Source organism: Podarcis tiliguerta (assembly GCF_965153285.1).
Source record: "Podarcis tiliguerta genome assembly, chromosome: 11".
NCBI classification, from domain to species: Eukaryota; Metazoa; Chordata; class Lepidosauria; order Squamata; family Lacertidae; genus Podarcis; species Podarcis tiliguerta.
The window spans coordinates 19147953-19167761 of NC_139544.1; the positions used below are offsets into that span (position 1 = coordinate 19147953).

The 19809-nt window shown below is 42.3% G+C and overlaps 2 protein-coding genes across 2 annotated transcripts in view; one reads left to right on the plus strand and one right to left on the minus strand.

Moving 5' to 3' along the window:
• Window positions 1–19809, plus strand: part of DTWD2 (DTW domain containing 2) — a 98157-nt gene that overhangs the window by 28581 nt on the left and 49767 nt on the right. The window contains exons 2-3 of the mRNA XM_083404344.1: window positions 11703–11793; window positions 12856–12950. Of these exons, the coding sequence (XP_083260470.1) occupies window positions 11703–11793; window positions 12856–12950 (186 nt within the window). The remainder of the gene's footprint in view (window positions 1–11702; window positions 11794–12855; window positions 12951–19809) is intronic.
• The window catches only part of LOC310660282 (uncharacterized protein), a gene marked incomplete at its 3' end in the record, with an annotated part of 514773 nt that continues 511328 nt past the window's right edge, over window positions 16365–19809 (minus strand). Inside the window, exons 4-5 of the mRNA XM_083404607.1 lie at window positions 17013–19057; window positions 16365–16391 (exon numbers count right to left, since the gene is read on the minus strand). Of these exons, the coding sequence (XP_083260733.1) occupies window positions 16365–16391; window positions 17013–18866 (1881 nt within the window). The 5' untranslated portion in view covers window positions 18867–19057. The remainder of the gene's footprint in view (window positions 16392–17012; window positions 19058–19809) is intronic.

The window sequence follows — 19809 nt, forward strand, 5'->3', positions numbered from 1 at the left end:
TGAGATGAGCACCGCAACCCCAGAGTCGGCCACGACTGGACCTAATGGTCAGGGGTCCCTTTACTTTTACCCGCTTTTATATATTTCTTACATACTATTTTAACCTTTTACTTGCTACCTATTTTCCTCACTTTCTCTTTCTGTACAGATTTATCTTTCCTTCTTTTTCTCCAAAATATGGTTGTGGCACCATAGGTGCAGCTCACATGGCAATTCACACCTTATCATGGGTGAAGCTCACCTGGAGTATGGAGTTATGGAAGACTTACACAAAGTTTTAATGATGTTTTTCCCCAGTGCTGTTGGGATGCATTTAACCTCCACCTGTGGACAGCAAGTTAAGACATTATCGGCTGCTTCTGCAGCAAATGTAGACAGCTAATTACTTTGCACCTTTCCCCAGGAGGCCCTCAGAGCAAGGAAGAGGTAAATAGAAGAAGATTAAAGCTCCTTCCAGATTATCTCTGGACTGCACTCAGAATCAATCCTCTGATTATCATAATTTTCTGTACGGGTGCATTTCACATCAGCCCTGACTATTGGCTCTGCTGGCTGGTGCTGACAGGTAGTTAGGTCTCCTGGAGGGCCAGAGCTTCCTTATCCCCAATTTACTGAGTCTTGACCAACTCAAAAAAGATACAAACAACAGATGTCTTCACAGAACAAATCAGGAGACTTCTGACATGAAAGTATTAAGTTGTTGAGTTCATTGAACACAGAACTGAACGTTTTCTCTTTTTAAAGAGCTAGACATACTGCAGATTATGATGCAAATCAGAGGCACCGAGGCACCACATGGTTGCCTTGGGCCAGCCCCAGTTGCTGATGGCAATCTATTTGTGGCAAGCCTGAATTAATGGACACCTTGGCCTTTGTTGGCTATGGCCTGCTCCTCAGTGCAGATTCTGCTTTCCTCCAGATATCTGTCTCTCTTTCTCCCTCATAACCTTTTAAAATGCAGCCCAAAGACATATATATATTTATGCTCCCAATTGCGCAGAGATGATTTATCTAGTGTATCTTATATTTAAACATAAGCTTGAAATGTGGTTCTTCTGTATTCTACTGTCAGGAATGAGGCTCCACTTATATCCATGGAGAATTGTGTCTCCAGTAGCCTCAGAGCTACTTACCCATACGTAACTAGGAAGAGCTTGCATTGATTTGAGACTAAGAACTTCCAGTGGCTCGTCTTACTTATTTAGGAAAGTTCTATCCAGCCGTCATAAAATATATCCCAGGGTGGGATAGAGCTTCCTCTTTAAAGGGGCTGTAATTGTGTCTTGCAGACCCCTCATTTACCCATTTAGAAACACCAAAGTAGCTTTTTGCCTTGGTATTCTCAATCACCTCAGTTATAATTATTGAAATAAGGGGAATAACTATAGCCAGATTCCCAGGGTCCATCCCAAATCTGAGTTTTGTGTAAGCCTCCGTAATATAATGTCTGCTTCACCCTGTGGTCCTACAACCAGTACTCCATGCCTGATGTAGCTAGTTAAAGCAGCCGCTCAAGTACCGTAATTTAATGCTGTCCTTCCTTCCCAAGAGTTCATTAGCTGACTTTGATGTCCTAAAAGTTGAGCACGAATATTAAACTCATCAGGAAATATATTGGCTGCTTTAAAGGCCTTTCCAGTGGGGATGTACTTTTATGTGTCTCTTCTGTTATTAACTTCAGTAAGTGACACTCTACCACTGTAGCCAGTGTCTTTCAGACATTTTGCCACATTTGTCCCAATTTGGACTTCTTGAGTTGTGACTGAAAATCATTACAATCTGATGGATCTTTGGGAGTAATGAGAAGTGAATTGATGATGTCAGGCTAGGTGTCAACGAGAGAAGAATCAGGATCAAAGCTGCCATTAGTTGTCACCCTTTTCTTTGCTTAAAAGGAAACCAACATTTAAATGGACGTTGAATCCTAACTGACAGCAAGCAGTTCCTTTCTTTGAACTTTTAAGATGTGAAACCCTTCTCCTGTATTTGCCCTAGACATCTGAGTGAATAGCAATTCACTTTGCAGAAAACCTTAGTGTGTCTAGACTACTCTGCCATTAGTCTTGACCACCACCCTTTAACCATCTTCCTCAAATCACCGCCTTGCTCAAATTTTCTGTGTATACCTTTTTTTTGGTTTGTTTTTTAAAATAATATTTATTGATTTTTGCACAATTTAAACATTGCAAAACCAAGAAACAAAAACAGAAAAATAAAAGCCAATACAATACAATAAAAAAGCACTACATAACACTAAACACATAACCAAACAAACCAATTTAAAACACTCAAACAATTTCAGTATCTTTCATTCACTTGTTTCACCGACCTCCTCACACCTCCCTTTTTGTATTCTACTTCTGTCAAATGTTTCAGCGATTCCTTTCCATCTTCCTCTGTTATCTGTCAAATAATTATCTTAACACATTCTAACCTTATTTTACTTTTAAAATTCCGTTAATCTATTTATACTTAAATCATTATAACATTTCTACTGAAGCCATATAACTTCATTCCAACATTTTAACATTCATTAATTTTGCAGTATTTCTGTAGATAATCTTTCCAGTCTTCTTCCACCGACTCCTCTCCCTGGTCTCGGATGTTTATATGGCTGTCTGTAGCCCTGTTCAATCATTCATATTCACACGGTTCTCATCTCATGAGGGAGCAGTGAGGATGTGCTTGGTGGCCTATTGCCATTCACTGGTGGGAAAGTCTGAAAGGAAGAATCTGTTTTAAATGTGTTGGTGTGACGAAAAATTTGGTTTTGCTGGACAGGTTGAATCAACAAGTGTTTCTTTCTCTACCAGCAAATGGTTAATGAATGGCAGCCTCTGATTGGCGGTGGTTCTAGGAGGGAGAGTTTAAAAGGAGAGGATTTGAGGAGAGACAGGTAGTTAGGGATTGGGGGTTGGTTAAGGAGTTGAGGGAGTTAAGAGGGTTGGTTTTGGACGGTTGGAATTGAGGTTGGAGAGGTTAGAAGATAGGTAGGGAGACAGCTTGACGTATAATGAATGGGAGAGAGAGTTGCCTCTGGGTCAAAAAACAACTTCCTGACTCTGAGCGTATTGTGAAGGACAGAGTGTGGTGTCCTGTAGGAGTAATAGACTGAAATTTTACTGGGAGGCAGAGGTTGAGCCAGGAGAAGTAGGAGCTGGAAAGGAACAGCCTACTTGGGACTCAAATCTAGTCTGGAGGGGAGAGATTCTTCCAAGGGAAAGAAGAAACTCCCAGACCCAGTGAAGGGAGGAGATATGGAGAGCCCTTTGGTCTAATACTTAAAGTACCTCAGGAGCAGGCTTGTTAAAGGGGACGGATAACTGAAAGAAAGTATCACCGTATGAAGGAACCAAACCTATACAGTGGTACCTCGGGTTACATACGCTTCAGGTTACAGACTCCGCTAACCCAGAAATAGTGCTTCAGGTTAAGAACTTTGCTTCAGGATGAGAACAGAAAATGTGCTCCTGCGGCGCAGCAGCAGCAGGAGGCCCCATTAGCTAAAGTGGTGCTTCAGGTTAAGAACAGTTTCAGGTTAAGTACGGACCTCCGGAACGACTTAAGTACTTAACCCGAGGTACCATTGTAACTCAAAAACAACTGAGGACGAATTAAAATGAAATCACCCTCTTTTCTTGAAGAAACCTAAGTTTAATCCATGTGTGTTATATACTATCTTGCCTTATATAAATCTCTATTGTTTATTTAAAGAAAACCTGTCTGAGACTCCAACTTACTAGTTATCCCCTCACAAAGGTCCCCCCGCAGGATTCTCAGGGCTAGAATTATAAGAGGAAAGGAAAAGAAACCTTTGGGCAAAGGGTTGTTTAGTAAGGTGGGGGCAATTTATCTGTGTGAGAGCAGGCCCACCGGCATGAGAGGAAAAAGTGCCAACGCGCCTGTTGCAGTTGGCTCCCATCATGATTTAGAACACAAATCATGCAGACCAGATGCCCATGTATGTCGAGCAGAATCTCTGCTTCAGACCTTGCCCAAACACATGTGGATGTGGGCAGGGGGAGCAGCATGGGTTGCCAGAGCAGAACCAACTAGTGGAACCCATCCTCTGCCCCTTGTGTATGTAATGGTAGTCTTGCAAGTATGATTGCAAGGGCTTCATTTTCAGGCAATATGGCTGCTTCCTTGTAGCTCACACAGCACACACACACACCCGCTCAAAAAATGACAGTAATCTTAAAAGTGATTCCAAATCTACAGGGCACAAAGTGAAGCGATATGTCTCAAATGACGATTTGAGAATGGATATGATAGAGGTGGCAGATTGGCAAGCTTGATGCAACATAAAAGAACTTTTAACAGTTAATTCACTCTCCTGCTTGTCTCTGACTCATACTCATCATCTGCATTTGAAACACACAAGCCTCTTGTTTTGGGCAATTGGATTATTAAAAATGGATGGCTTTCTCTAGAGAATTCCCTGCTCATTTTCAAATATCACACTTTATTGAATCATTCATTTAAGAGGAAAAAACGATCTACAATTTCATTCTTATGTAGGAAATTAGATGCATATTATATCCCTATGAATAGATTGAGTTGAAGATTGCGAGCACCTGTTTCAGTGTTTTTCTGTGCCTGTTTTTAATTTTTACAAGAAACATCATTCAGTAACTCTGATTTCTCCCCCATTCTTTTCATATAATTTTCTGATGGTTATTACATTGGAAACAAGAAATGTTTTGAATATTTTTCTCCCCAGTTTCTGTTTTTCTGTACACCTGTGATCATATTATTTTACTGCCAGCTTCAAAAGAGCCATATGCAACTGTGTTTGAAAAGTGTCCTAATGATAGAGTCTGCAGTTGGAAAATATTTATATGAAGATGGGAATTAGTAAACATCCTTTTGAGTTCTAACCAGGATTATCCCTTTGGGTTTTGGTGCTTAAAACCATTTTATGATCTAGATGGTTAGCACACATATACTACTCCTGTTTCCTAAAACTAGCCACAAAAGCTCATTTAGAGAAGGCTTTTATCACTTCCCAAACTTTCAAGCACAAATATTTACAGAGTTCCTGAAGGAATTATAACATGGGCTAGGAACCTCAGATTTGGACTCCTTATGTGGCCTCCCAGAACTTTCTAGTTCACTCTCAGAAGTTTCCTCCGGCCATATCACCTCCCAAACTCCACCCCTCATCAGCCTTGAATAGAATTGTAGAATTGGAAGGACCATAAGCATCATCTAATCCAAATCCCTGTATCACACCCTTCTCAAATGTTTTTGCTTGGCTGATCTATGATATTTAACAGTTGTTATCATTACAGTAGTACCTCGGGTTAAGTACTTAATTCGTTCCGGAGGTCCATTCTTAACCTGAAGCACCACTTTAGCTAATGGGGCCTCCTGCTGCTGCTGCGCCGCCGGAGCACGGTTTCTGTTCTCATCCTGAAGCAAAGTTCTTAATCCGAGGTACTATTTTTGGGTTAGTGGAGTCTGTAACCTGAAGTGTATGTAACCTGAAGCGTATGTAACCCGAGGTACCACTGTATTAATTTTATGACCTGCCATTCACCAATAGATCCCAAAACAGGTTACAGCAATTTAAAATTCAGAAGTAAAAACCAGTTAAAACAGATTATGATCACAGAAATAAGGTGGGATACTTTTATCAAAATCTGTAAAAGGTTAACGAGACTGTGTTTACCCTTACAGAAGCCGTGCTGATTCTGCTTCAGCCTGTCTTGTTCTTTTATAGGCTTTTTATATTTTATTAAGCTTTTCACCATTTTTCCTGGAATAGATGTTAAGCTAGCCATCCTATTGTTTTCCAGATTCTGGCTGGTTCCCTTTTCAAGCATTAATGTTACATCAACCATAGTCCTTGGGTATGGAAGCAGATCTTAGAGATAAGTTGCACATTTTTGTTACAAGATCAGCAATTTTACATTTCAGTTCTTTAAAGAACTCAGGAGAACGCCAATGATTTGTCCATTTTTAATTTGTCAGTAATCTTAGAACTTTGTCTTTTGTCACCACTATTTGCCTTAATTCCTCAGATTTCCTTTCTGAGAAACAGGGATAGGATCTGCCCGATCTCTTTTGCTGTGTAGACAGATACAAATAATTCATTATGGCTCTTATGTGATGTATTTATTTTTCATGTTCATACCCCCACCCTTTTGTCAATCAAGGACCAAGGTAGCTTAAAAAGGTAAAGGTACCCCTGCCCGTACGGGCCAGTCTTGACAGACTCTAGGGTTGTGCGCCCATCTCACTCAAAGAGGCCAAGGGCCAGCGCTGTCCGGAGACACTTCCAGGTCACGTGGCCAGCGTGACATCGCGGCTCTGGCGAGCCAGAGCCTCACACGAAAACGCCGTTTACCTTCCCGCTAGTAAGCGGTCCCTATTTATCTACTTGCACCCGAGAGTGCTTTCGAACTGCTAGGTTGGCAGGCGCTGGGACCGAACAGCGGGAGCGCACCCCGCCACGGGGATTCGAACCGCCGACCTTTCGATCGGCAAGCCCTAGGCGCTGAGGCTTTAACCCACAGCGCCACCCGCGTCCGAGCTTACAGGGTAAGCTTACAAGGTAGCTTACAGAGTTAAAATTTGCAGAAGCACAAATTGAACAGAAAAAAGGGAATGTGAGAAAACAGCCAATTAAAACAGTTGGCTCATAAGTATTAGGAATTGGCTGCAGCCTCCAACTGAAGGCAGCCTTGCGTAGAATATGGCCCCAAATTATCTCCTGGATTCATTTTCACTTGCTTTCATCTTGCTGCCAACATCAGCCAGGCGTTCTGCACATATCAAACATGTACGATGAAGATGGAACGAAAAGAAACAATAGCGTTGGAATGACTGTTGCACTTATGCTGATCTTAGATGGAATCTCCACAACAGGGAGCCTTCTGGCTTCACTTGAAAGGAAGGGAAACAAGATGGAAACTGGTTGGACACAACAGGACACACTTTTTATCATTGTTTGACATTCATATTATATCATACAGAAGAAAAATCTTTCAGGAGTGGGGGAGAATATAAGATTCTTATCTATGAATGTCATCATACCTGACTATTACAAGCTAGAATTGGCTCAACTGAAAGCTGTATAATTTACAAAGGCTTTAATCAATATTTACTGCAGTGTGAAGGAAGCAGGGATCAATATTATTGAACAGGCCTCCACATCATAAGGCCCATGGGCTGATGATGGCCCAAATCCTGATAATTTATGCCACCGTAGAGGAATTCCAAATGCCTGCTGTTTCTGGCCATTTCGTACCACTTCAGGGAAACATTTACAATCCATATAAGACCATGAAAAGTGTTGTCTGTGGTGCATCGTTAGGTCTGATTGCATCTTTCCTACTCTCCCTGGAATTTAGATACACGTCACAGAAATTGTGCCAGTTTTTCCAGGCTATGCCAGCCAGCCATGCTATGTAGCCTATTTGCATCTGAAACTCCCTCACTATGAATTTCTAGGAGAGTGAAATCCTGGTGTGCTTGTGCTGTTTAATTCAGCAAGGACCATAAGCAGAACAAAAATGATGGCACAAATGAGAAATACTACTATGCGTACTTGTACTCAAGAACCCAACTAACACATATCCTTTTGACTCTTTAACTCACTTGCCACAGGGTAAGTTATATTAGAAGAATTAGCACTCGGACAATAGACCAAAGCTTAGAACCAAAGGATTTACGGAGTTACATCATGCTAACTGGGGCTGAAGGGAGTTCCTCCAACAGCATTTGAAGGGCCACAGGTTTCTCATCCCTGGTTTAGCCAAATACAACTTAGAGCCTATTTGAATGCCTACTCTGTGGAGGTGACAGTGGTGAAGACATTTTTCACCTGTCCTTAATATCCAGATCCATGAGGACGGTCATCACCATGGATAAGTGATGGCCAAAACGAGGAAGTAGTTCCAGGACTCCAGAGAGACAGGAAGATGAGACATAGCAGGATCAGGACCTTGGAGAAGAACCATGGAGAGGATTTCAGAATCACAGTTAGTACCGTATTGGTCTGAATATAAGCTGCACCCGCAAATAAGGCGCACCTTTAAAATTCAAGGGGAAGGGGGGGAAATACAATACCCGAATATAAGCCGCTCCCTTGAAATTCTGCAGGCACTCACACCTGTAAATGGCAAATGTAGAAGAAAATCTAGAGAGTACCCATTAGAGAGGACCCACAAGTGAGTTAAACACCTGTTTGTTGCACCGTAAATGCAGATTAAAAAATCAATACTGCACTGTAAAATATGGGGAAAGTGATGAATGACATTAGAATTAATTGCACAACAGTCTAAAGCTCGCAATGCGGCAGTAAAACATTTTTTGGTGCCATTTAAAAATATGTCTGTTTCAACAGCGATATCGTAAGAGCCAGTTTTTGTAAGTTTACAAATTTAAGCCGCACTTAGAATTTGGGGTGGAAAGTGCTGCTTATATTCGGGCCAATACGCTAATCCCGCAGCTGAGGCAGGAAAGTATCCATGTGGTGTCCTGTAGCAACTGGCAGATCCATAAATCCTGGGTTAGGTATTCATTAACTAGAGACTGTATCCCCAAATGCTGTATCTGGCCAGCAAAAGGGCCTGGTGTCTTTCTTCACAGTTGTTGCCTTCTTCTATGTCCTGGTGTTTCAAGCTGTGAGGATTTCTCCTTAGGTCTCTCCTGAACCTCTGTAGAGCCTGTGGACCAAGAATCAGAGTTTGATGCCAGGAGTGTCTCCTTGGGGTTCAGGAGAAGAGATATAGGTTCCATTGAGTGTGACTCCACATGAGGCTGACCACTGAGATTATTGTCAGAAGACTCTGCCTCCGAGGATTCCTGCTCTGGGCCCATAACACCTTCATTATACCATCTAGTGGAGCTCTTCAGAGCAGTTAAGGGGCTTATTCAACATTATCCATATCCATGCATTCAAGCCTACAAATGTGTGTAGGCTTAAAACCTGGAGGATACAAGTTGTGGCCCCACACTTGCTGGTTCCATTTCGGACCTTCCCATGTCCACCACAGTGCTCTGAAGGAAAGTTCTGAATGCAATAAGAATCCTCTCCCAGGATTGGGAACCTCAGTACAGTGGTACCTCAGGTTAAGTACTTAATTCGTTCCGGAGGTCCGTTCTTAACCTGAAACTGTTCTTAACCTGAAGCACCACTTTAGCTAATGGGGCCTCCTGCTGCCGCCGCACTGCCAGAGCACGATTTCTGTTCTCATCCTGAAGCAAAGTTCTTAACCTGAAGCACTATTTCTGGGTTAGCGGAATCTGTAACCTGAAGTGTATGTAACCTGAAGCATATGTAACCCGAGGTACCACTGTAACTGATACGTTGAGGACAGGTCTGTGCGATCTGTAGTCCAAGCGTATGGCTTTTCTGAAAAGGATTACACACCCCTTAAAAAAACTAGGTGTTCTGTTCCATTGCCACTTCTCCTGGCTGATGTTTTACCTTGCTTAAGTAACATTTCAAATAGATGACCACAGCCATCTCTGTGAAAGCTGCCCTTAGCAAATGTGCAAGCCAGGCATTGACTGGGCTGGGGGCTTATGCCAGGATAAGAACACACTGAAGTAGTGTGAATAAGATTTCTGCTTGCCGGTTAGTTTCTGTGTGGTTCTGATCTACAAAATCCTAGTTACCTAAGGTCAAGCCTGTCTGGGTACCAGACTCATCTGGCCACTTAATGGAAAAGCATGTTTAGAGAACTCCAGCTCTCTCTTTTTAGGAGACCATGAAATCCTCCAAGTATCTAAGCAAAGCGGAAGGTTTGATTCATACTCCTATTTCATTAATGGATTATTTCTCAACGCTACTGATTAAATCATGTTATTTAATATTGATTTTGTGTGTATGAGAGACAGAAAAGAGCCATTATGCGTTGTTTCTTCATATATTCTAAAAGTTAGTAAAACAGTGAATTGACTTCTTGCAAATCTTCATGCTAGATCTTTGGTTTTGAATAATATATGTTGGGGAGGGAGAGATGTGTAGATAATTTATGAACATATAATAACTGCCTGTTGCCATAATTGCAAGCTGAGATTACTTGAATTCTTAGAATGGTAAACAAATATAATTTTAATTGTCTAATGTAAGTATAAGCATAAATAGTTAACACCACTGGATGTTTCTTTAATGAGATTGTATTTGAACAGAAAATGTGCAGTTACTATAGAAGTTACTATAGGAATTCATAAGGTGTGTGTTGATCTTCAGACTCTGTAGCGTTTGGCTTTCTCTCACTTTCTCTCTTTTGGGCTGTTGAACTCCTAAGTATCTTTTACTGTTTAGTGAAATTGATTTCCTTCAATATGTGACATGACTTCTGATTGAATCACAAATGAGCTGCCATCATTCAATCAGAAACATCTGCTTCCTAATATTACAGACGTTGGATTGGATCCAAATAATCTGCTGGGTGAGTGGAAGCACTTCTGCTAGGGGAAGGAATGCCAATTTCACACATACCTCTTTCTGTGCTCCCTAAAAACCCATGCTGGAAAGTTGTAGATCTGCCATCTTCAATATTTTGTACCACCCCCTCCCGCTCTGGTAAATGTACTAGAAGCCCCTCAGAGGTATAAGTGCTCCTTCCAGGTGTACAACACAATCTTAATACCTTGCTGAAGTAGTGTATGTTCTGTACCTGGGTGGGAGATTTATATTTGATTTTAATATTGAAATTCCATTTTTCCAATGACAAATTCCGACCTCAAAGTGGCTCACAACTGCTATACTGTCAAACACAATAAAGCAAATTAGCAACAAATTTCATCAAAATGATTAGTGCAATTCCATAAAGTCATCGTAATTCAAAATATCAGAAAATATAAGAAATTGATTAATACAGTTCAACAAAGTCATAGCAACTGTGTACATCACATGGAGTTCCACTGAAAGAAAGTGGGATATAAATTTAAGAGTGTCTAAGACACTATGGACTTCCTTTCTGTAGGACTATCAGGGCCGACCCTGCTATTGGGCAGAGTGATTTTGTGTGTTATGAAAAGTGAGTAAATTGTGAGTTACATAATTTATCATTGATGTAATTATTCACTTCTGGGAGGAAGTGCTTGTGGAAAAAAACTTGGCCAACCTTGGATACTATGCTCCAAGATTTGGGAGAGAAGATGCTATTTTCTATTCCACCTCAGGCAGTAAAATGTGTTGGTTCAGTGCTGACATCTATGCCATACTGAGTGATGGTGCCTTGCTGAAAGCTACACGATGACCTTTGCGGCAAGGATTTGAACACGTTGCTGGAACCATTCATCCTCATTTAGTTTTTCTGGTGTGAAGAATGAATGAATGGTAGATGCAGACTTCTGAGCTCTTCTCTTGTACGATCCTCAATGACAAACGTAAGGGCAGAAGCAGTGCTCTGTAGATTAACCCTAAATGATAGGTATGTTTTCTGAACACATGGTCTTTTATCTTTGGAAGTTGGTGTGTTCAGGCACATTTAAAAATTACTATGCATGTGTACATGGGGTACAAGTCATATATTTCCAACTGTTCAGTGTTTCTGAATTTTCACCTAAGAGTCTGTTTGCTTGTTTTAGAGCACCCACAGAACCACACAGTTGTTTGGGTTTTTTAAAACGTAGCAGAAAAGCACTCAGGCAAAGATGCACTTGTTACATAATTAAACTGCATTATACATTAATTCCTGATATAAATATGTATATTTCTACTCCTTTCTATCCTATAGCCGTCCTGAGAAGGTGTGTTTGTGTCCATTCTTGCCAGTCCACCCGCTGAAAGTCTCCACCTGTTTGTATATCATCCAGCATCCAGCAGAGGTGAGGAAGGTTGTGGGAAAGGCAAAGGTTCAACTAGCAAGTTAGCTCCCCAAACAGGAAATAACGCAAGTGAAAACTGGCTTAAGCCCTGTGAAATTCAGTCACTTTTGAAGCTGTTACCAACCTCAGCGACAGTCTCTAACCTTATAAGCTAAAGCTTACTTGTTTTGTGTTTGCTCAAGCTGTTTTCTCCTGTGATGAGAAAAATAGTGCAGTTTAGTACATACAGTGGTGCCCCGCAAGACGAATGCCTCGCAAGACGGAAAACCCGCTAGAAGAAAGGGTTTTCCGTTTTGGAGGTGCTTTGCAAAACGAATTTGCTATGGGCTTGCTTCGCAAGACGAAAATGTCTTGCAATTCCTGGTTTTTCCCCCCGCTCCTCACCCCCTTTTTCTAAGGCACTAAGCTGCTAATAGCCTTTTAGCAGCTAATCTGCTAATCCCTTAAGCCTTTAATAGCCGCTAATAGCCGCTAAACCGCTAATAGCGCTAATCCGCTAATGGGCTTGCTTCGCAAGACGAAAAAAACGCTAGACGAAGAGACTCACGGAACGGATTCTTTTCGTCTTGCGAGGCACCACTGTACTTCCTTTGTTTCATTGTAGCTCTTTTGATTATTGGTTTGCAGATATTTCTGATTTTAAGTGTGAAATAACTTTCTTTCACTTTATTTTTTCTGTCAGCTAGAAATAGCTATGTTATACTGTATATCATATCTCCCAATCAACACACATTATTGTTGCAAGCTGCACACAGCACACGATTATTAAGCATTGCACAAATACTGTAAATATGTGTGGTTCACTTCCTGAATATTTTTGTGTTCCTTCTTTGTACATTTTCAAGTTCAGGTATATGTTTGCTTGGTAATAGGTTGAACCCAATTATTTGGGGATAGGTATACCATTATTTTGTCATGGGATGTTGGTTTTTAGAGGTTTTCTTCCTTTTCCTGTGAGTCGTAGTGCTTTCAGGTTTATAATACAGGCAAATCCAGTTTTGTGTGTGTTCAAAGAATGACGTAAATCTCTTTGTTTTGTTTTTATAACCATATGAACTGAAGGAAAGTAGAGTATTACGAACTGTACCCCTTCTGGCTGCGTGTCTACCTGAAGAAAAATGCAAAGTCTTGATTGGTCGTCGCTTCAGTGAAGACAGGTAAGGAGCACTGATAGTTTAACTTCCATTTCTTCTATGAGCAGTTACTTGTAATTGTAAGTTAACTTTGTGTTAATTGGCTCAGTGTTTTATAGTGCATATACAATGAAGGTGAAACAAGCTAATGTTCCAATGTGCCTAAACGAAATAAAACAAATTTTAGACGCTCCCAAGCAAATGGCAATTCTCATTGCTTCTTTTTACATCTCCAAATCCATCATCCATGCCCTGTTTATTTACTGTTTGTTTACTCCTTCAGATCTGCTTCTTGGCTTTTTGCTATATATCTGCTACATATATATTCTCTGTCCAGTAAGTTGACGGTGCCTCACATAAATTTGTGTTGCACTGCCATTTTCTTTGAGTAGGATTCACCTAAGTTGTTGCGTACGTGAAACAATGTCTGCTCACACAGTAAGACAGGCATGGCCAAACTTGGCCCTCCAACCTTTTTGGGACTACAGCTCCCAGCTCCCATCATCCCTAGCTAACAGGACCAGTGGTCAGGGATGATGGGAATTGTAGTCCCAAAACAGCTGGAGGGCCAAGTTTGGCCATGCCTGCAGTAAGACTTTCCCTTGTCTCCTGCCTGCTCTACGCCACTGCACCCCCTACATTTGTTTTGGTGGGTTGGGGGAACCCTCAGAACAGGTTTAGGGGATGTGGGAGCAGTGGGAAGAAAGTCTCACTGCATGAGTAGTCCATGCATGGATACAACCCTATGTTCGCATCTAGTATAAGTCGCTGGCTTTGTGTCAGGTTTGCATCCATTCCAAACTTCTAAGTCACATATCTCCTAACTCTGTGGGGGGACATATCGATTTTTCGCCCAGGATCGGTATGAGGAGCAGACCGCAATGTCGATTTCACTCAGCGGTATATCGCTGGTGAAACCACCACCGCTCCTGAGTCCCTCTGCTAGCAGCATCCATTGGAGGGAATCAAGAGTCCCTTTCACCAGCAGGCACCGCTAGCAGAGGGACTCACGAGTGGTGGTTTCAGCAGAGATATGTAAAGTTAAAGGACCCCTGGATGGTTAAGTCCAGTCAAAGGCGACTATGGAGTTGCAGTGCTCATCTTGCTTTCAGGCTGAGGGAGCGGGTACTTGTTCACAGCCAACTTTCCGGGTCATATGGTCAGCATGACTAAACCACTTCTGGCGCAATGGAACACCATGACGGAAACCAGAGCGCATGAAAATAAGTAGATACCTACTTATCTACTTGCACTGGTATGCTTTCGAACTGCTAGGTTGGCAGGAGCTGGGACAGAGCAACGGAAGCTCACCCCATCACGGGGATTCGAACCGCCGATCAGCAAGCCCAAGAGGCTCAGTGGTTTAGACCACAGCACCACCCGCACTTTACCTTTATCAGAGATATATCACTGAGTGAAACCTCCATCCCACTCTGCCTTCATATGACGCAGAGGGAGAAACAAGCTGTATCGGCAAGGCACCAATACAGCTTGTTCCTCCCTCTGTATCTTTTAAACTGTTAGACTGAGGAGTGTGCAGCTGCCCTTGCCTCAGTCGAGCAGTTAAAGGAGCCCCCAGCCCTTGCTGGCTCCCACAAGTGAGCGGCGGGGTGGGGGCACCGTGAAACTGCTCAGCTGAGGGGAGCGCGGTTCCCGTTCCCAGAAAGCGAGCAGTTAAAGGAGCCCTGATCCTCTGCCTGCTCGCATGCAAGCGGGGAGAGCACTGGTGCTGTCTTAGCTGAGAAGTGGGGACCAGCCTGCAAGCCCCTGGGTGAAACCGCCTCAAGGTGAGAGCTGGGGCAGTTTTACCCGGTGTCTCGCAGACAGAGGCCAATGCATCTTGTTTTTTCAACATCACGGTATATTGCTGGTATATGTTTGGCTGGCGATACACCGCCATGTTGAAAAGCTGATATTGCCCAGCCCTGCTCTGGGCAATGTGTTATCATCCAGATGTCTACTGATCGGGATGCAAGTTACTTCTCTTTTCTCAAGGAAATAAATCAGGGGTCAGCAACCTTTTTCAGCCGTGGGTCGGTCCACCATCCCACAGACCATGTGGGGGGCCCGACTATATTTTGAAGAAAAAAATGAACGAATTGCTGTGCCCCACAAATAACCCAGAGATGCATTTTAAATAAAAGCACACATTCTAGTCATGTAAAAACACACTCCTTCCTGGACCATCCGCGGGCCAGATTTAGAAGGCGATTGGGCCGCATCCGGCCCCCAGGCCTTAGGTTGCCTACCCCTGAAATAAACAATAAATGCAAGAATTAGTGTTAGTAACTCCTGAACTTGCTTGTGGAATCTAAGGCATCTCAACCCTTTTAAGCTACTCTTTTTTTAGTGTTCAGCTGTTACCTCATAAGAGACCGTACATGGTATTTGTATCTACTGAGTTTTCCACCAGTTTGGGTTAGTATTATTATCATCATTTATTGAATTTATATACTGCCCTATACTTGGGGGTCTCACTGCGATTCACAGAACAAAATGAAGATATAAAACCACAAAATACATAATAAAAATAAAAAACAATAACCCAATAGCCTCCCCTCCTTTCTGACTCATGGCTAGCATCCTTAGTTCCCTAGTTCTTGGTCCTCAAACCAGAGCCATCTTCAGAACAGAGTGCCCTTTGCACTAACCTCTTGTCTTCTGACTTTAGTGAAGTTCTAGCCCAGTAGTTGCACTCCCTAGTCTGTCACTATTTAGAGAATTGCCACCTGAGGAAATCCGACGCTGAGTCACAACCACTGAATGAAAAGGCACTGGAAATGTCTGTTCAAGGGCTGGAGGTATAATAAATGTGATGGTATGAGCGGGAAAGATAAGATGTTTTGAGAAGTACAGAGAAATGAAGCAAATCACGCCCCAGCCCAAAGGCACACTGAAGCAGAATAACATGCACCTCAAGATCAAATTTTAGATTTCATAGTGTGCCTACTATTGCTCAGTGTAATCTTCTGGCAGAAATCTTTTCAAAGAAATGTTATTAACTTCATAGCACGGGGGGGGGGGGACACCAAGCATTTTATCTATTTACCGTCATGCTTAATTTAAAGTATTCCATAAATAAATAAAGCTATATCCTGTAATGTATAATACTTTATTTAATTATCATTGTGTATTTTTGGCCAAGTGCTTGTTCTATTATTCATCACGAAAGTTCTGATGAAGTAGTGAAACTATTATCCTAGGATTTATTTAACTCTTTTAAGAGATATTTTTACAAGCATTTTTAAAGTCATCAATCCTTTTTCAGTTGAACAGTAGAGTATCCTAACACAGTCGTACCTCAGTTCTCTAATGAAATCCGTTTGGCTTCCGAAATCCATTTGGAAACTGAGGCTCCTTGGTTGCAAGAGCTTCTTGCACTTAGTGGAAGCCATGTCACATGTCCGGGTTCTGAAAAACGTTCGACAACAGAAGCATTTACTTCCAGTTTTTGGTGTTCGAGAACTGAAACGTACAACAACGGAGGCATTCAGGAACTGAGGTTCTTTTGTACTTTAAAGCAAACACTACCAACAGATTAGTAATAAAATAATCAATTTTTCATGTCATTAAGTTATTTTATTGGAGCTTTAAGGGTGATTTTGCACTTGGTTAAGCAAACGTTTGTGCTAATTAAATTCTTTGAAAGCCATTTCTCCATATTATCCTAGTTCTGCATTTTTATTTTTATTTTTTTAAAGCTAAAATAAGGCCATTTGTTTTTTCTGATATCTGTTTATATATATATATATATATATATGCAGGTTTTGGTGTCCTCGGGTGTCTTCCCGTGTAAAAGTTGGGGTGTCTAGGCGACGTTTCGACGAGGTCTCACTCGTCATCTTCAGGCTGGTGCTTTCGGCTTCTTGTTACTGGAACAGAGCAGGATCTCAGTGTTTGAGTTCCTATAAATACTGTTGAGGAGGTGTGGTGTATAGCCTCCAATGTTCTGGGCAGAGAGGAGGTTCCCAGGCTAGTGTGCCTTTTCTTCTTTTGTTCCTTAATTACTTGAGGGATATCTTGAGTGATTTCTTGAGTGATTTCCTGAATCACACTTAGGTGGGTCATTAGGTGTGGATTAGTTGCTAAAGCCTTCGTGTCTTGAACTCTTGAACTTTGTGAAGAGTTTTTCTGAGAAGATGGCTGTACTGCACTTGGTTGTGCTCTGGCTTGGCTTCGTGTATAGGGGCGAGCTGTGGTTTTGTGGCCTGTGCCAGCCAGATCTGTGTAGGGATTGCAGGGGGGTGCAGCATCCGGAGGTGCCACCCTGGTTTGGCTACTGGATGGTGTCTGTAATTTATCTGTGGAGAGGGTCTGGGTTTGGGTCTGGTGTGGTTGATTGGTGATGGCGTTCTGTGTGCCTCTGGATCTGGTGTCAGATTTTGTGGGGAGGGCTAATTTCCAGATGTCTGGCAAGCGGGATGTGTCGTCACGCTTGTTCATGTTGTGAGGGTGTTTCTCTATCTCGATGGCTTCCATGATTATTCTCTTGTGGTGATGTTCCATGTTAAAGAGCAATTTGGAATCTGCAAAATTAATTTCGTGTCCTGTTTCTTTCATGTGTTGGAAAAGAGAGGAAGTTTTTTCTTCTTTTTTGACGGCATTCTTGTGTTCTGCGATCCGTGCATTTATTCGTCTGTTTGTTTGTCCAATGTACGTGGCTGGGCAGACTTTGCAGGGTATTTCATAGACCCCTTGGTTTTCCAACTGAATTTTATCCTTGGGGTTTCTGAGGATATTGGCTATTTTTTGGTTGGTGCAAAAGGCTGTTTTGATATTGTGTTTATGGAGGATTTTGCTAATTTTATCTGTAGTGCCCTTGATATAAGGAAGGAGGGCTATGCCATTGTTTTCTTCTGTGTCTTGGTTTTTGGGGGGTGTTTCTTTTTGGATTAGCTTCGTAACCCTGTTTTGCTGGTATCCATTGGCAATTAACACATTTGAGAGATTCTGTAACTCAGTTGTCAAGTGGTCTTCGTCAGCCAGGCGTTTGGTTCTGGAGATGAGAGTCTTGGCTACGGAGTTTATTTGTGCAGGGTGGTGGTGTGATTGTGCATGTAAGTAGCGGTTGGTGTGTGTTTTTTTCCGGTAGATAGTGTGTCCTAGGGAGCCATCAGGTTTTTTGTAGATTAGGACGTCAAGGAAGGGAAGTTGGTTGTTGGCTTCTATTTCCATAGTGAATTGTATTTTGGGGTGTAGGCTGTTGAGATGTGTGAGGAAGCTATCCAGTTTTTCCTTCCCGTGTGGCCAAATTACAAAGGTGTCGTCAACATATCTGAGCCAAAGTTTGGGTTTGTGTTCTGACTTGTCTAAAGCATTGGTTTCAAAGTGTTCCATGTACAGGTTAGCGATGACCGGTGAGAGGGGTGATCCCATAGGTGCTCCTTCTATCTGTTTGTATCTTTGTCCATTGTGGATGAAGTACGTGTTGGTTAGGCAGTGGTTGGTCAGGTCCAAGATGTATTCGGGGGGATTGTATTTGTTTTGAATGGCTGTCAAGGCTTCATTAATGGGCACTTGTGTGAAGAGAGATACAACATCGAAGCTCACAAGTAGGTCATTGGGTTGTAGGTTTTGCTTCTTTATTGTTTCTATGAACTGGAAGGAGTTTGGAACGTGTGAAGAGATGGATTCTGCATAGGGCTGAAGTTGCTTGGCGAGAAATTTAGCGAGATTTTGTAGAGGTGAGCCTATGGAGCTGACTATTGGTCTGAGTGGTGTTCCTTCTTTGTGTATCTTGGGGAGGCCGTAGAGTTTGGGGCATCTGGATGATTTTTCTCTGGGGATGATTCTTAGCTGGATTTCTTCACTGATAGGAGAGGCTTTTATTTTGGATTTGGTGGTTTTTTCCAGATAGGTGGTGGGATCTGTTTTTATAGGCTGGTAGGTAGGGTCTTGGAGTAGATTTGATAGTTTTGTTTGGTAGTCTGATGTGTTCATCACAACAGTGGCATTACCTTTGTCTGCTGGGAGAATGATTATGTTGTTGTCTTTCCTCAGGTTGGTGAGTGCTTTCTGTTCTTCTTTGTGTAAATTGCTTCTGGGTGGTTTGCTGGAGCAGAGGATGTTGGTGACTTCAAGTCTGATTTTATTGGCTTCATCTGGATTGATTTTGGTTAGGCTAGCTTCGACTCCGCATATGATGTTTTCCGTGGGGATGCGTCTCGGGGCGACTGCAAAGTTGAAACCTTTGGAGAGTACTTTGGTTTCAGTTGAGGTGAGGATCCTGTCTGATATGTTATGTACTGTTTGTTTCATGGGTTGTTGTGGAGGGTGGCTGGGCTTCTGGCGTTTCTCTAGTTTGTGGAGTTTGTTGGTGTGTGTGTCTGTCTTGTGTGAGGTCTCCGTTTCAGCTCTCCAGACGGCTAGTTGTTTGCATTTGTCCCAGAGTGCAGGGTGGATTTTGTTACAGAGTTTGAGGTGAAGAGTGAGTAGATCTTTGTTGGTTTGGTTTAGTAGGTATCTTTTCTTGTGTAGTTCGTTTCTGATTAGAGATAGTTCAGTTCGTTTCAGGATCCTTTCGGTAGCTGGGGTTTTAGAGTGGAATTTAAGTTGGAAGCATGTGGGAATTAAGTTGTTGTCTCGGCAGTTGCGTAGGAACAAGAGATCACATAAGATGGTGGCTCTTCGGATTTCTAGTTTCTCGTAGGTTCTTGTCAGCTGGAAGGTTTCCTCCCCGTAGAGGTGAGATATTTGCTTTCGTAGATTTTCACGGGTACAGGAATGCAGGTTTTGGTGTCCTCGGGTGTCTTCCCGTGTAAAAGTTGGGGTGTCTAGGCGACGTTTCGACGAGGTCTCACTCGTCATCTTCAGGCTGGTGCTTTCGGCTTCTTGTTACTGGAACAGAGCAGGATCTCAGTGTTTGAGTTCCTATAAATACTGT